The sequence below is a fragment of the Sinohyriopsis cumingii genome, chromosome 8 (assembly GCF_028554795.1).
Source record: "Sinohyriopsis cumingii isolate HCF-2022 chromosome 8, ASM2855479v2, whole genome shotgun sequence".
Lineage (NCBI taxonomy): Eukaryota > Metazoa > Mollusca > Bivalvia > Unionida > Unionidae > Sinohyriopsis > Sinohyriopsis cumingii.
Window position 1 is genome coordinate 91293275 of NC_142968.1, and position 18397 is coordinate 91311671.

The 18397-nt window shown below is 36.3% G+C and overlaps 1 protein-coding gene across 4 annotated transcripts in view; it reads left to right on the plus strand.

Annotated features, from left to right (window-relative positions):
* Nucleotides 1-2984: 2984 nt before the first annotated feature.
* LOC149794136 (acidic leucine-rich nuclear phosphoprotein 32 family member A-like) overlaps nucleotides 2985-18397 on the plus strand; it is a 43674-nt gene continuing 28261 nt past the window's right edge. The window contains exons 1-2 of one of the 4 annotated variants that reach the window (XM_089968192.1): nucleotides 2985-3253; nucleotides 17637-17935. In XM_089968192.1, the coding sequence (XP_089824318.1) occupies nucleotides 17882-17935 (54 nt within the window). In that variant the 5' untranslated portion in view covers nucleotides 2985-3253; nucleotides 17637-17881. The remainder of the gene's footprint in view (nucleotides 3254-17636; nucleotides 17936-18397) is intronic. The other 3 variants (XM_089968190.1, XM_089968191.1, XM_089968189.1) reach the window with 3 other exon arrangements.

Sequence of the window (18397 nt, forward strand, 5' to 3'; positions counted from 1 at the left end):
TCTCATCCGAAATTACTATACTCAACATCGTTTACTAAATTTGTCCATTTTCTCAAAATATTCTACTACTTTAAACGTTTTCGTCAATTGTAAATTCCATCTAATTAAGTTTAAGCTCCAAATTGTATTAATTTGCTCTAGAAAAACGAAATGAAGTGTTCTATAAATAACTGTACGCATGTTATATTCTAGTGTTTTACAAATACTTGTATCACCTGGTTAGCATTCTTATTTGGATGGGGAATAGCTGTTATTCTCGTGTCCATATCAAGTTTGCATTCCATGCTTTCCTATCCTGTGAAGATCAGACCATGAAAAACTGATTACATTGCATGAGCTATTCTTACTGTGATGAATGCCGTTGATATGCACAGATCTTGTTCATAATAAAAATAATTGGATGATATAAGTCTATTCATCAAGTTTTCTAGCAATCGGAGTTTTAAAAAAAATAGACTCCATAATGTTGAGCCAATCTGATGCAAGACCCAGTCTAATTAAAATCAGTGGAGCTTAACTTTCAATCCGTGAGAGTTCTTGATCACATAATCCTCTATTTCACAATCTGATCATAAAAATGGGCCTCCACAGCAATCGGAACATCACTCGGCCATTTCCGTCAGGGAGAGAAAGATACCTCATATGTAATTTGTCTGAGAATTCTAATCTGCTCTAATTTCATTCACATGGAAGAATGTGGCGGAGGAAAGAGACAAAATCACAACTGGAGAGGGATCGGTCTTGCTGTTGTAAGATATGAGGTGCACACCGCTAGAGGTGAATCACACTTATGTGCATTCATACAACGACTTCTGAGCTTATTTTACAGTCGGAAGGGAATGGCCAAGTATTGTTCCGATCGGACTTTAAATTGGTTAAAATCCAAACCAATCAGATGCAAGATCACCTCATTAGTATTCGTAGATCGTTGCAAGCAATATTCCAGTCTGATTAAAATCGATTAGAAATATAGCTTTAAGAAAGGAGACAATATCAGCCAGTCAGATGCAAGATCACCTCAATAACATGGCCAGATAAAATCAAATGTTGGGGTGGGTCCAAATTTCATAATGACCCTGACCTTCCTCGAAAGAGCATTAAAGCAAACGCCTGTGTCTGTTTACTTAAAGGGTGCATACTACCCAATACACTTATGCAAAAATAAAACGATGGTCAAATTTCAAATGAAGAGTGACTATACGACTGTGTCTACGCCTTCTTTTTGATAGCAGGAAGGGGTGTTTCCAGAAACCCCGGAACCCTCTTCCCTGATGCGGCCCTGAATAATATATGCAACGCACTCCTTACCGAACTTATCTGGTATCCAGTGACAGCGTGGGGGATTGGGTTGGGTCGTGAGCTTGTCAAAGTGTTTCACCTCACCTTAATGGAACGGGGTCGATTCTTGATTATAAAACTGTTCTCTGTTGCAAAACAATGGCGCCATTAAAGTACCTTGTGTTCGGTGTCTGGTGGGGGCCCTAAAAAAAAAAAATTGATAAAGGACCATGAAACCCCATACATTGGGGCAAGGGAACACTTGCCTATCCTTCATTTCACCTCTAAACATGTTTTGGCCTACATCTGAAAAATGTAATAGCTGACGCCCCACAATTCTGCGGGCGCCCCTGTTGATCCAATCACGATATAACAAAAATCGGATCAGAGATAAGACTTCAAGTTTGATCAGTCCGATTGAAGATCTCAAAAATATGCGTGGACCTCTCATTGTTAAACTTGTCCAAGATAATGATGTTATAAAGGGCCGACCATATAATTATCGGGTCGGACTTAATATTTTATTTTAGCCAGTATATAAGTTTTCCTTTTCCTCAAGATAATTTACTTTGTTTTAAAGTAATATAATAGATATAAATCAACAAAAATATATCTCCCTCATCCAATCACCGGAAAATGATATAGTCAATCCCTAAGCATATATTCCAAGCTGTAACAAACTCTGATTGATCATAACTATGACCTGTTGAGTGGTAAATAAATCAGCCATGCAGATGCAAGATCACCTCGTTAGTATGCACATATCTCGTTCATTATCAAAAATTGTCCGAGATCTTGATGATAGAATCATCCACAATGGATAGCACCGGCCTTAGCAAACGTGGGGTCCGACTTTGATCATTTTGGCGGGGCCACGTGGATTTACACGAAAGCATCCGGTGAGCACGGCATTTGAAAATAAACTTTTAAACAAGTTTTATATGATATTGAACTTAAAATTTAATTTCCAATGAGCGCGAAAAATCGGTCAAATCGGCCTAATGGTAACATGCAAACATTGATGGACACGCCGTCATACCAAAGCTAGCTCGACCTCAAGGCCAGGTGAGCTAAAATTAACTAGTGTGGTTGTTGGTCCGCAATGGACTTGATGGCATATCACACACATAAGCCTGTCCCTCCCATTCCCAAACTCCTTGCCTCCGTAACTACAATAAGGTCCTCACCACCAAGTCACATCAAAATTAGGCACATACAGAACAACATGTGTACAAGTATATAGGAATAAAGCATGGCTATAATTAACAAATGGATAAAAAAAATTGAGACGCACACTACAAGAGTAAACAAGCAAATTCACCCCTTAACGAGCCTCTTATTCGTATAGCACTAGTCACGCTCCACATTATATTTCCCCAATCGTTATTATCACACACACACAACTAAATTCTGATCTAGGAGTAAACCTGTGCCTAACAATTTATGGTGATTCCTGCATTAGTGGCATGTATACTTGCTAGATTATAAACATTTGCTTTAAAAACAAAGAAATTATAAATAAATTACAGACACGTCTTTTCTTGATATAATAACATCTGTCACTGCTCTTTGTATGCCTTAAATGACCGTACGTCTGGGGTCCATGTATTGTAGCGATATAGTCAGGCCTTCAATACCATACACAAAGCTTGTGGTTTGAGGCAGATGGTAGGTAGCATAACGTGTTGCAATGGCGAGGCAAGGTGCGGGCGCCATATTGGATTTTCATAACGTGAACGCTTGTTTTGTATCCCCTACACACGATATTATACAATATCATCACGGAGTTTTGAGAAAAAAATCTCACTTTGCAGAATACTGCGTTATTATTTGAACCAAAACTACAAAAAGGATCAGTTTTGCCACATTCTGCAAGCAGCAGCTTTCAGGTGAATTCAGCGCCGCGTGAACAGAAATTAGTCGGCATCAGCATTGTTGGAGGTTATAATATGTAGAACAAGGAAGTAAACTTAAGGTAAATCAAAATATTAGTTTAAATTTAAACATGTACATATTCTCAACAAAGATGGAGATCGACCGCATTGTTGGAGGTTCAACAAGGGTAATGAGATCACGTGACCTAGTTGGGCCTAGGAATACGCGGGAAATTCAAGTTGATGGCATAGTGTAGTATTTGCCTAATATTGGACCAAAAGACGCGTGTACTGATTATTTTTTAACAAAAATCTTTGTCCCAAGTGCTAATCATATAAAAGAAAGTGCTATACGAATAAGAGGCTCGTTAGGGGATATAATCGTCTGTTTAGAAATAGTGATATAATAGTCTGTTTAGAAATATAACCTTTTATTTATGAACCAGTTTAACTTTATATTTGGGAAACTGACCATATCATTCTGGGGGGTGGGAGTGTGGGTGGACTAGATTTTCTTTCAGTTCTTTTCAACTTAGATTTATATATTGCAAGATAATATTCCTTTAACTATATTAGATATGTGTTTTCCACAATAAATAATAAAACATTACCAGGATTTTTCTGCCAATACTTAAATTAAGTTTTCAAAATTTGACTTGGGGAAAATATAAAGTGTTAATTATTGGAAAAGCCATTTTTATTATTTTTATTGAGTGACCCTTCCTTACTCCCTGGCATATTTATTCAGCGTTAATACAGGATAGATAAACCTGACATACATTTTGACACAAATTCTTTAAGAGTTCAAATTATTGGAAAAGCCATTTTTATAATTTTTATAGAATCTTCTTTAATCCATGGCATTGTTAATAGGATAGATAAACTTGTCATACATTTTGACACAAATTTTGTAATAGTGTAAATGGCATGGGATTATTAATGTAATCACTGTCTTTGAGAGATAGAGGACTTAATCTGAACATGAATTTCTGTAAAATATCATTGTAGCATCTTTAAATTATTATCAGATTCCATAAGTTCAGCATAATTAGTTAAATTAATCTTTTCACATAATGCAAATATTTATTTTAATTACTTGAGTACCACTGTATTTTAATTCACTAGATGCACAAACAACAGAATTTAAACCACTGAAATATCAATGCTGATTCTATAACCCATGTTCACATATAAAAATATAAGAATGCAGTTTTATATATACATGTGTAATACCATGTACGCCTTTTATGTGATTTGCTCACTGGCACTAGAGATATTATGTACATTTTTCAATTAACATGAATAAACTGGCATTTTTGAATGAAAATACCTGACATGAAGAAAAAAAAGTTATACTCATCAGGGCTGAAAAATAAAAAAGATATTGGTACTAACCCACAATCAAGAATTTCATAAATCTTGGTAAAATGAAGATGTTTCTTTCTGATTCTATATAAAATACTGGGTAAGTTATTAAAAGTTAACTTTCCAGTCAAAATATTCAGCTTGTGCTGGGCAGTATATTTTTGCACTACTGTTTATGTGGATTTTGGGATGTACAGTTTATGAGAGTTCCAGAATGCATTTCTTGTAGATGTGGTTGCTAGGTAGGTATATAGATGGAGAAGTGTCACTTCAGCTCTTTGTGATGCTTTTTCAAAGGTTTTTGATTCATTTTGGAAAGGGTACATGTTATCCATAGATTTGGCAAGTTTTATTGGTAAAAGGTCAGATTGGGAACTGTATGTTTTTTTTTACATGCTGTCTGTTACCAAAAATACACAATGAATCTTAACATTTAAATAATTCAAAATCCTAGGTACATATATACATTTTTTAAAGCCCTGTTACACTCATTATGGTCATTTCTCTCTAAAAGTCAGGGACAATGAAGAACAGATTTGTTTTATTAATTCTAATTGGAATGTTTTTACACTCAATATGGGGGACATGAGCATGTTTTATATGCCTGCCATAAAGTGAGCATATTTATTATATTATGTCTGTTGTCAATTTGGTTTCTGAATGTTAACTTGAGTTATCCACCATCTAGTGTTACCAGACTTAGTGGACAGCTGGCACCATGTTAATTTCAGGTTAATTAGAAAGCTCCACGATAAAGGTCACTATGACTGAAATAAGAAAAATGGTTCTTGTACAATAACTTAAGTTCTCAACAATCTATAGCTACCAAAACTTTTGGGAATGGCTTGAACTTGGGGTAAGGAAGAAACTTATAAATGTTAAGTTAAAAAGATCAAGGTCACAGTAACTAAATGAAGAAAAATGTTTTTTTCCACAAAAACTCAGTCTTCCACCATCTATAGTTTCCTGTCTTTGTGAATGGAAATCTTTCTAGACAGCTTGCACATGGTGTAATGAAGAGACCTGCACATTTTAAGACCAAAGTTTTGAAAGTAAAAGTCTGTGTGAGTGAAATAATAAAAAATGGTTTCCACACAAGGGCATTAGTTCTACAGACATATGTGGACCAAACCTTGTGGATGGGTTAAGGTAGAAGCCTATAGATGTTTTGGCTCAATGCTCTGACTGAGAGGAAATAGTTTCAACATTAGTTCTTCAGACCAAAATTTGTGGATGTTTAGCATATTTGGTATGGAAGAAGCCTATCAATTTTGAGGTCAAAAAGTGTCAAATTAACTGTGGATAAAAGAAGAAACATTGTTTCTGCACATATAATTCCATTATCTTCATCGAGGAATGTGGAACATTGATTGAGTATTGATACATATATATGTTTTTTAAAAAAAAACAAAACACTACTTCCAACCCTAATTTTAAAACCTGTTCAATAGGATTTTTTTGGTGCCTTATGTGAGAAGAGAGAGAACCATTTTTGTACAAACAAACAGAGGATTCGGCCAATGTGGGTATGTGAGAAAGCTTGCCAGTAACTTCTCTTGGGTTGGTGGTTCTTCCTGGGATTTTCCTGGGTTCTTCCTCCACCATTAATACTGGCCACCATGCATAGCCTATCGTGTGCTGAAAAATGGTGTTAAACCCAACAACAACAACAACAACAAACATAGAATTAATCATGATTAGATAACAAAGAGCTGAGTATACAATAAACAGAAAAACAATGTCTTTCTTAGTATGTTTTCTACAAACATTTTGTTTTTAATAATTTACCTTAAAACACCAACCTTTCTTTAAGGTGCAAAGACTTTGGTCAAGCCATGTTGTGAATCTAAGTCTGTATTGAGTATTTTTTAACTAGCATGCCCTTGTGACATTTCCAGATTACTGACTTGTCAAGAAGACTACATAGTGACAAGTAGATATTGACATCAGATTGTAGTATTGCCTAGTGGTCCATTGGTAATTTCATAACTTGCATGTTTATTTACATGTGGCAATTTACTAAATTCATTAACAAGTTTGACCTATGGGTAAGATTTTCATTCTTGAGTTTTGGGAAAGCCACTTGACTTTCCTCTGTATGATCTGTCAAATAAGGTTTAGAATGTGCTGTTAAAAAACAACCATCCAGCAGCCAACAACTCTGGGCTAGTTTTCAATTATTTTGTAATTTTTTGAATCTTTGCAGGTTACTTGTCACAGTGTTTTGTGATAATGCATGAACATTTTTGTTGAAGAGGTATCATTTAGTGCAAAATTTACATGTAAATATGAGATAAAAATTGATAAGGAATATTTGCAGTTGTACTTCATTTTTTGCAATGGATATTACTTTGCTATATCCCAATAGTTTTTTTAAAATAGTTTTTAAAAAATGTACTGTTTTACAATCAATGTATATCTGTTCCCTTCTCTTCCTGCCAGGGGCCCCGAGTGGCCGAGTGGTCTAAAGCGCTCTTCGTTACGGATCACTGCCATCTCACCTCTGTCTGCGGCGGTTCGAGTCTAAGATTCAGCCAATGTGGGTATGTGAGAAAGCCTGCCAGTAGCTTCTCGTGGGTCGGTGGTTCTTTCCGGGGTTTTCTCTGGTTCTTCCTCCACCATTAATACTGGCCGCCATGTATAGCCTATCATGTGCTGCAAAATGGCGTCAAACCCCACAACAACAACAACAACTCTTCCTACCAGTCTTTTGCAAAACTAAGAGTTTATGTCAAACATCTAAAATGGAAACGTCTTCCAGTAGTTTTCATTTTCACTGCATTGGTAATACTAGGACCAAAGGTATTATTAGAACATATGACAAAAGGGATTTTAGGGTAGTAGTATTAATATCAGGTTTCTAACTAGTAATATGTGGGATGTGTGAATATGGGAATTTCAGAGACAGATGTGAGGGAAGCAATGACAAATCTGGGTAACTAGGTCAGCATCATAGAAACTAATATAAGTTGGGTGTGAGAACACATCAATAGTAAGTTAAGTTTTGGGGTTCAGGAAGAATTTTTGATACATCTGGTTAAACAGGTCAGGATCATGACATATCTGGATAACTGGGTCACATTCCTCCTGTTTCAGCACATTTTAGTTGTGGTATGATCTGGGTGGAAGATGGCTGTCATTCATCTAGTAATGGTTAGCCAATCATATTCTGTATGTGAGGAAAGGGTGCTGGATTATGATATGTGTAGATAGATAGATAAGATGTAGTTGGAAATAAGAATCAGACAGAGATATACAAGATGGAGAGTTATGAGAAAGGATACCTAATAGACATAATGGAGTGATAGATATTCTGAGTGGAAATAGTGAGAAACAGTGGACAGAACTAGAGTATATTTTGGATATAAACAGTAGATTATAATATGACTTAGTGCTTTAATTAGTATACCACTGGTCCCCACCTCATCCCTATTTAGTGAACAGAAAGACCTAATAGGTCAGACAGATGGCACCTAATGGGTCAGACGTGGTGAAGAATAGTCAGGGTAGCTGACTTTTTAGCTCAGCTGGAGCCAAGAAAAAAAAAGAAGAAAAAACATGGCTTCGGGGAGAGATTTCATCACCATACCAGCCTTCTCTGGGGACCAGGACAGTGCAAAAGTGTGGCATTCAAAATTTGAAAAGCTTGGCAAAATCAAAAGACTACACCACACCTGGGATTAAGTCTATCCGGGGAAGCAGAAATCCCAGAAGATGTGCAGGCTGATTATACAGCACTGTCACAATAGTTTAAAGAAATCTTCTTCCCATCAGAAGTCTCACAATATAGCAGAGTGAGAGATCTTTATTCTGTGGTCCAAGGAAGTGACTCTGTGCTCTGTTATCTTGAGAAAGTAAAATCATTGGGGATAGACCTGAGGAAATAAATTTTGGAAATCCTTGACATAGCCTTAAATGGAATGGATCCAAGTGTTTGTTCATTCATCTTGGCAAAGGAGGCAATCATGGCTTATTCGGTGGTGGCACTGAATTCCCCAAAAACTGGAGAGAAAGATTTTGAACTTAAGAGCTGAAATTCAACAACTGAAGCTTAAAAATAACTCTCTTAACACACTGCAGAGGAAAAGGAAGCAGCAAAAAGGTGGAAACCATTGGGGAATCGAGGGAAACAACACGCCCATGTTACCGATGTGGTGAGTACTGCCATAAAGCATCCGACTGTAGATTTCAATATGCAAGGTGCTTTAAATGCAACAACTTGGGGCTGCAGGTCAGTCTGCACCATGCACACCACCAAAAGTAAAATAAATAACATCCACTGGTTACTCCATCAAGTCGTTCCCCCGTAATTCTTGCGGAGGTGAAATTGCTCTCATCACAAAGAACTCCATGATAAAATGTCTTAACCGCACCACAACATTCAATTTCGACCACACATCGTTTGAACTAGTCCAAACCACACTCACACTGGAGCAAAGGTCAGTCCATTTTTTCTGCCGATACTGCACTCCTCCTAGTAGAAAAAAAAGCTGGCTGACTATCTTTTTGGAGCAGTTTCCGAATCTCCTGGACTATGGAAATTCAATAGGTGGCAACCTGATTATTCTTGGAGATTTCAACTTTCACTTTGACTGTCCTGGAAACCCAAATACATAAAAACTCATAGATTCCATTAATGTTTTCAACCTCAAACAGTCAGTTAACCAACCCACCCATAAACATGGTCACATTTTAGACTGGATTCTTCATAGACCTGATGATAACATTCTATGGTCCTCCCTGGTATCCCATGACCTTGCATCAGATCACCTCTGCATTATATGCCATCTTGACGTATCAGTCTCTAACCCTCCACCTTTATCTGCTACTAAGAGAAACCTCCGTATGATAAATAGAACCAAACTAATGCATGACATCCAAGCTAATCTAACAACTTGCTAACTGCCTACGTTCATTGCTTGACAAACATGCCCCAGCTACCAAGTGCAGAGTATCAATTCAAAAGTGTTCTCCATGGTATAGCAGTGTTAGGGACCAGCTTCACACTTCTAAAAGAGACCGCCGTAAAGCTGAGAGGCTCTCGCTTTCCACCAGACTCACTATTCAGGGCTGGCGCTTTCATATAGGCAAACTAGGCAGCCGCCTAGGGTGCTGATTTCAGGGGGTGCATTTCTCCAAATCAACAACAGTTTTGAAAAATAGATAAATAAATTTCAGTTTTATTGAGGGTCGTTTTTTACAGGGACAAATAATCGGGTAGATTCAGTCTGACCGAAACACCAGGCTGACCGGAACAAGCAAAATGAGTGAATGAAAATTGCGCGTATATGAAACTTTCAGGATGTAATTACGTTCGCGTGTTTTTATAGGCCACGAGTTTTTCTGTGGAATCACGAGTATACGAAACCTTCAGTTTGCCACGGAAACCAAATTGAGGGGGGTAACTCCTTATTTTAATGGTATAAACAAGGAAAGAAATGGCCTGTGTGGGGTATTAAACTGTCCGTCTTTATGTTTGTTTATTCTTGTCTTAATTTTACAAATAAAATAGTATCAAGTACAGTAATACCTCGTGCATTCACGTTTCTGGATTTGCGAATTCATGGATTTGCAAAATTTTGATTGGTACCCTCTACGTACATGTTTTCTTTATTTTATTGAATTGTACCTTCGTTATATGACTTCTGTGACTTATGAAGTTTACCTAGTTTACCTTCCTGACAATGACAAAGAAAACGTCAGTCATTAAGTTTACAGTCCCATTCGTTACTTGGTTTTACCTTACTGAGAGTGCAAAAGAAAACGGCAGCCAATGAATTAGTATAGGGGTAATATTAGTATACATGTACCGTACTGTAAATGCGCTAGTGTGGTAAATACCCATTAGGCGATACTGTACTCTATTTTTACGTCAACCATTTATTTCTCTTTTTAAGGGTAATGTATTAAGCTAACTTTTAAATGAAATTAAAGTGCTTTGGGAGCATGATTTGGGTCATATCTAGGGTTTAAACCCTAGAAATAAGCATTTATTAGCATTTTTAGTGACTTGTACGAAACATTCGCGATTCCTCCTGATCCGCGACTGGTTCTGGAACCTAACCTCGCGAATGTTCGAGGTATTACTGTAGTGCTTTTTGGGGGGTGTCCGGACATTTGAGCACAGAGGGGCAATTTTTTTTTTAAATTACCCTTGGTCTGTGCTCAAATGTTGATTCTTTTAAAAAAATATATTGTTTATAAATTCTGAAATTGATATTTTCTGGGAGCAGGGGGGTGTGCCAGAGTCTAACCTTGCCTAGGGCGCCAGATAGTCTGACGCCGGCCCTGTCACTATTCATGTGCAACTCTATGAAGCCGCTAAGAAGAATGTCACAAATATAGTCCATGCAGCGAAATCAGCCCACTACACTACTAAGATCATGGAAAGTTCCAGCTGCACAGAGCTCTTCGAGATTACTAACAAGCTAATGTCAAGGAACAAATCTGCACCACTTCCAACTACCTTCTCTCCAGTCGACCTTCCGGACATGTTTGCAAATTTCTTCCGTGACAAAGTACAAACTATTAGAGATAAGCTTGACACCAGGTGGGATACAGAATTTAAGCGGCAACCATTAGCAGCTCTTGAACCTGTCTCTATGGATTTCGTACGTACAATCCTGATGAAGAGTGCACCAAAGTCATGTGAACTTGATCCAATTCCAACATCACTGCTGCTTGAGTGCTTAGATCCAGTATTGCCTTCACTAACTGATGTTACTAGTACCTCTCTCTCATCCGGGGAATTCCCATCATTTTTCAAAACTGCCATTGTAAAGCCTCTGCTAAAGAAGCCAACACTAGACCATAATGATTTAAAGAACTACCGCCCAGTTTCTAATCTCCCATTCATATCAAAAATCGTAGAAGAGGTTGTTCAATCTCAGCTTGTATCTCACCTAAATTCAAATAGTCTTTTTAGCAATATACAACCTGCATATCGCCCTTGCCACAGTACTGAAACTACTCTTCTAAAGGTAGTTAATGACATTCTCTCTGCATTGGATAGCGGAAAGATTACAGTCCTCACCCACCTTGATTTGTCTGCAGCATTTGACACAACAGACCATGATATATTACTTCACCGTCTCCAGCATGTGTTTGGCATTCATGAAAAAGCCTTACTGTGGTTCAAGTCCTACTTGGTCAACAGGACACAAATTGTATCTGCAAATGGAATACAGTCCAGCCCAGTTGATCTATGTTGTGGTGTTCCACAGGGGTCTGTTCTTGGACCTGTTCTCATCGTTCTGTACACTCAGTCGCTCTCAAGTGTCATAGATCATCATCCAGTGTCTCACCAACTGTGCGCTGATGACACCTAAATATATACAAATCTAGCCAACCAACTGAAGTTGATGCTACCATCCAAGGTGTAGAGAGGTGCATATCTGATGTAAAATCATGGATGACATGTAACAAGCTGCAGATGAATGGTGATAAAACCGAGGCCAATCTGATCACAACATAAAGACTTTCTCGTTCAAATCCTTTACCTCAAACAATAAATATCAGCAACACCAACATTAAATTCACACAATCAATACGAAACCTAGGTGTTACTCTGGACAGTACTCTCACATTGCACCAACATGTCATGAACATATGCAAGGCTGCATATCATGAGCTGAGACGCATCAGCTCAGTTCACAAATATCTTTCAGCTGATGCCACTAAAACACTTGTGTTCAAGACTGGACTATTGTAACTCAATTCTGTCTGGTTCATCTCAATATCTGCTCCAGAAACTTCAAAAAGCTCAAAACAGAGCTGCTCGGATAATGCTTAGAGTACCACGATCAGAGCACATTTCCCCGCTGCTCTGTACCCTACACTGGCTATCCATTCGATCCAGAATCAAACACAAAATTTGTTTTCTGTGCTACGTTTCACTGTCAGACTCTAGTCCAACATACCTATCCATCTTCACCCATGTGTACACACCAGCAAGATACTTATGCTCCTCTTCTGACAATCGTATACTCATTATTCCCACTATGAAAACAAACTCATATGGGCAGTGTTCTTTTGCATACCAGGGCACAGCAACATGGAATGAATTGCCCACTGAACTTAGACACAAAGACACAGTGATCCCATTCAAGAGGGCTCTCAAAACTCACTTATTTTGACTGCAAGAACAAACTTAAAGACCTAATAATGTTTTCTACCTTAAATATTCTCAGCATGTTTTTTTAAATGTTTTCTAATTTCATGGTGTTTGTTTTTGTAATTATATCATTATATGTTTTTTATCTTATAGGTGTTGTCCAATGTTGTAAAGCGACTAGAGCTTCTAAAGATTAGGTGCTATACAAAGTCCTCATTATTATTATTATTATTATATGAGCTTATCCCAGGGTCAGTTTACAAAAATCCCCAGAGATACAAAGTTTAACTTAAACTTTTCTAAGGATGGGGAAAATCTAAGGCAGGAAGGTAAAGGAAATACTGTATATAGTTGTAACTTAGTCAGAAGCATGATTAGTGTTAGAATAGGTACAGACTTTAATAGATATATGTACTACTAAAGGACAAGTGCTACTACATATACTGGTAGGTCACTCAGAGTTGATATAAAAATTTAAAGTATTTGTAAATCCTAATTACTCATTTATATCAGGCATATATTTCTTACACCCCACCCCACCCAGAAAAAAAGCAAAGATAGATTATGTAAATAACTGCATAGAGATGCAGGGTGGTATGCCTGGGGTATCCATACCACAGTGAGTGGAGGAAATTGTCCACTGAGGCAGTATTTAGTGAACTCCCTGACAAAATGAATACTGGAGAACAAGTTATTCTCCACAGTAAGATAGAAATAGAATCCTGGCAGTGTTATCAGGGGTTTAAATCAGCTCTCTGTTGCTAAAATCAACAACCTGACAAATGGCACCCTCCAAGCATCAGGCATCAGTAAGTGTTTGTCAATGTCACTGACCTGAAATAAGTCACTACAACTAAGAACCTAGGATTTAATCTATCCACTTCTGATCAAACTTGTGGTAAAATAATGAAAATTACATATCTTTTGTGTAGAATAGAGATGTTTGTGTCCAAGACTTATCTAATTAGAGCATTTCATGTACATAAAACTCTCAAGGGAAAAAGAAAACTCAAGGGCAAACCACATAATTAGTAAAATAATGAAACACCACATAATTACATGAATGGGATGAGACACAGACACAAATAAAAAACAAAAGAAAGTGACCACACAATTGTCTATTTGGCTTTCTAAGTCTTTGTTCTTATAATTGTAAGGCCAGATTAATGCAAGCCAAGAGACAATTCTTGTCAAAATTTAAGCCAGTTCTTAGGACATTTGGTCTTTAAGTTGTTTTTTTCCATTACAAGGTTGATTTAGGTTTGGAATGTTCAGTTTGCACTCTTATATGATAATTGACAGTTAGGCCTTTGAACATGCAGTGTTTGGCACTAGCTGAATTAGCAGAATTTTAAATAATTTCTGACCCAGGTTAGAAGGAAAAGGGTGAAGCAGTACTTTAAAACTGCATAAAAGGAAGTAGGTACTAGAAAAAAATGTGTATACCCATTCTGGGAGAAGGTGTTCATTTTTGCTATGTTCATGGTAAAATAGCCAATTAGGATGGAGTAGATTGTTATACATTGATAATCTAAGAATTCAGATGTTTAACAAAAATAAAGGTGTGGTATATGTGTGCAGATGTAACACATAAAGCATTCATTTGACCAGATGAGACAAAATTGTTCATAAGGGTCCTTGTTATTTCAAATTGCAATATTTTTAGAAATATTTATGATCATATTGTCTCTGTCATGTAAAGTCTACCTTGCTTGCTTTTTAGTGCACACGGGAATCTACAGTCATGCATGTCCAAATGGTGGCACTCAACTAAACAGTTCAGAAAGAAAAAATGGACACTTTTTAAACACAATTAACATGATGCTTTTGCTGTATTGATGTAAATTTATTTGTCCTGTCGACCTCCATCTTGTCATTATTTTCATGTTTGGAAACTGAGATTATATTTTGTTGTACAAATGGCAGTAGTATAAGTGATTAGCAAAATGCTTTACTGTTAACTAGTTAGTCTAGGATGCATGCATATAGTACTTCCAAGAAAGAAGGCTTATATTTTGTTTATATTGTTTTAGCTTACATTTAAGCATTTCTGTCACATATATAATACTATAGGATATATGTCTGTACTGTTGCTTGATTAATAACAATTTAGCAGAGCAAAATCAAAATAAAAGTGGGGGCACATATGATCAAATGAATTCTTAGTACATATGACAAAAGGGATTGTAGGGTGGGAGAAAGTAAAATATATAGCAGTACAAATATCATGTTTCTAACTAGTAATATGTGGGGTGTTTGAATATGGGAATTTCAGAGACAAGTGTGAGGGAAGCAATTATAAATCTGGGTAACCAAGTCAGCATCATAGAAACTAATGTAAGTTGGGTGTGAGAACATGTAAAGTTATTGGGTATCAGGAAGGCATTGACAAATCTGGGTAAACAGGTCAGCATCATGACATCTGGATAACTGGGTCATATTCCTGCTGTTTCATCACCATTTAGTTATGATATGATCTGGAGGAAGGGAGTTGTCATTCATCTAGTTATGGTTAGCCAATCATAGTCTGTATGTGGGGAAAGGGTGTGGAATTATGTGTATATAGATCGATACAAGGTATAGTGTGGGGTAGAAAGCAGACGGCTAAAGGACACAAAGCAGAAAGAGGACAGAGAAAGAATAAGAATCAGACACAGACATACAAGATGGGGAGTTAAGAGAAAGGATACCTAATAGACATAATGGAGTGATCAGAGGCGTAGCGGGGGGGGGGGGCAGGGGGGTACATATGTCCCCGGGCGCCAAGGTACGGGGCGCCAAAATGAGGCTTACAACGTTACATTATAATAAGTAAACAAGGGTAATATTCAAAAATGTGATTAAACGGGGAGGGGGCTGGGGCGCCAATTTTATAGTTCGTCCCCAGGCGCAAAATATCATAGCTACGCCTCTGGGAGTGATATATATTCTGAGTGGAAATAGTGAGAAACAATGTTGATAAATATTCAAGTAGAATTTGAAGAGGTGGACAGAACTAGTCTGTATATTGGATATAAACAGTAGTTTACAATATGACTTAGTTGTTTTAATTAGTATACCACTGGTCCCCACCTCAACCCTAAGTCAACAGAAAGACTCAGTAAGTCAGACAGATCGTGTCTAATGGGTCAGACTACCAAGAGTGACAGCTTTTATCACCAATTTGAGACATAATAAATTGAAGTTATTTCCAATATTTTCAATTATAACTGTCTAAACATACATTGGTAAAGAAAATGTTTTACACATTTACTTTTAGTAAATAAAGCCATTTTCATTCTTTTACTTCCATACAATTTAAAGTTAAAGATAATAATAAGGTAAATCATAACAGATAATATCAGATTGAAATTAAATCAGTCAGAGAGATAATATAAAGAAACACACATTCTCTTATGATACATATTTACTTGTACTGCTTCCACCATGCATGTATTCTTTTTATATTTAGATGTAAATATAATTTTTACAAAGTTTGAGAATACTATCTCTCTAAACTTTCATGTCAAAGAAACTAATATCCACAAATATGTGGAATATTTTTCTTATAATCCCACTGGCCCAGCTCGGGTAAAAACGACATACCTTGTAGACAGGCCAAAAGATTGACTCATATTTTAAAAAAAGACAATCGTCAGTTTTATTTGAATGAATTAAATACATATTTCCTAAATATAAATTATCCTTTACATAGCATTGATTCTGCATTAAACAAAGCCTGTAATCTTATTTAGCATGAGGCTTTAAACACATCAAAAGGTACGATATATTTAAAAAAAAGTTCCTTTCATAATAATATATAATCATTCATTACCAAATATAGGCCTTGTAATTAATAGATATTGGAGTCTCCTCAATTTATCAAATAAAAACAGTGTAACAGCACTTTACAATTCTTGCTTACAGATGACTCAAGAATTTTTAAGATTTTTTTTATTAGAACTAAACTGACAGAAAATATAATGCTGTTTTTCATCATGAACAGGAAAAGAAATCTGTGTTCTCAATGAATAATATTTGAAAAAGTACCTATTGTATTAGCTCCAGTACAGAAGGAGTGTTTCTCCTATGTTATAACACTGACTTTATATCAACTGATGTGATTTATTTGATAACTTGCAAAAAATGTAACATACCATATGATGGACAAGCACTTCAAAAAGTTTTGAAGAGAGGGAATAATCATCGCTTTCATATTAACAATTTTTATGGATCCTCTAATGTTTTAATACATTCTAATACAAATAATCATACTATATGTGATTTTTCTTTCATGACAATTGATATTGTGCATGGAGAGGTAAACACACTGATTGAAGAAAGTTACTGGATTCATAGGTTATACTTTGTATCCCAATGGGCTCAGTATAAGGCATTTAATAAAATTCTGTAAAATGGTAATAAATGAATGTATATGTTGTATATATTTATATCCTTTATAAATATATAAATGTATGACTGTCTCTACATTAATATTTCATGGATTCAGATTTCATTAAAGACTTGTGGATCTTTTTGATTCAGTTACACATCTACAACTGTTATAATGATGCATATCATTGTGATGTTATGTTAATGACATAATTGTTATTATAAAATACAAAGATGTCATGTTTCTTTCAAAACATTTGTATGAAGAGGCATACAGTAAATGTGAAACTAGTCGCACAGATTTACCAGTATTTGAGTTGTTTTTATTTCAGTTCTATCTATAAATATTCAAGTCAAATTTTGTAAGAAAATATAAGATTTATTTTTAAAAATGTCATTATCAAATGGTGTACCTCTGCTAAGGTTATCACATTATTGTTAAGGCACAAAAAAATTTAAAAATTATATTTATCATTTTATTGTACCTCTTTTCATTTTTTGCATTTTTTTAAAAATACTGCCTTTAAATTTATTTCAACGCAAATAAAGTGCACGCAGACCCGACTAACTTCATTGCGTACCTTTCATTCATAAACACAACCACGTGTTAGTAGTATTTACAATCCAATTTACAGGTACAAACTTGGATGACATCACTGTGATGGCGATCATTGATTGGCTGATGTTTCCCAGTAATAATGAATATTCAAGATTTATCTCACGTGCTGGGGATTCGCTGATTGGTCTATCTTGCAACCCCGTTCAAGGCGGCTATCAACCCGCGCGGTGTGGAGGTACTATATTCCATATTACGCTGTATATTGTGTAGGAAGAAGGGAGTTCAACAGGAATAAAACGACCCAAATACAAACGTATCGGGATGGATATGGCAAAGAGAATAGAGCTGGAGAAGAGGGCAAGGAAGCCCGCAGAGGTAATTATTTTTTCCTTTTTATGACAATGCTAGAAAGTTGTTTACATTATATTTGAATGTTACCTGTGCATTATCATAGCGGAGCATGATTTCATGCACATGTGCCGAAAATGTTATTTTTGTGTTGGCCTTTGACATTAGGCCTCATGAGCTAAACTGAGTCATCTCCATCACTTACCTCTGTTGAGATGATTTTTTTTGTTTTTGAAATCATTGTTCTTAAACCATTTTGCTAACGTATCGGCCAGTACCAAAGAGCACATTGCGAATTCTCAACAGCTCAAATATGGCGCCCTTTTCTGCCACCTTCAATCAATAGCCAAATATAAGACGTTACGTTTGCGAGAATATCTGGTTTTTTACAGTTAAAAGTTAAAAACGATGGAATTAATTTAACATAAGCAACCAACTTTTAAAAAATTCTGGATCGTAGATCATGTTGATTGGTTAGTAATGCACAAG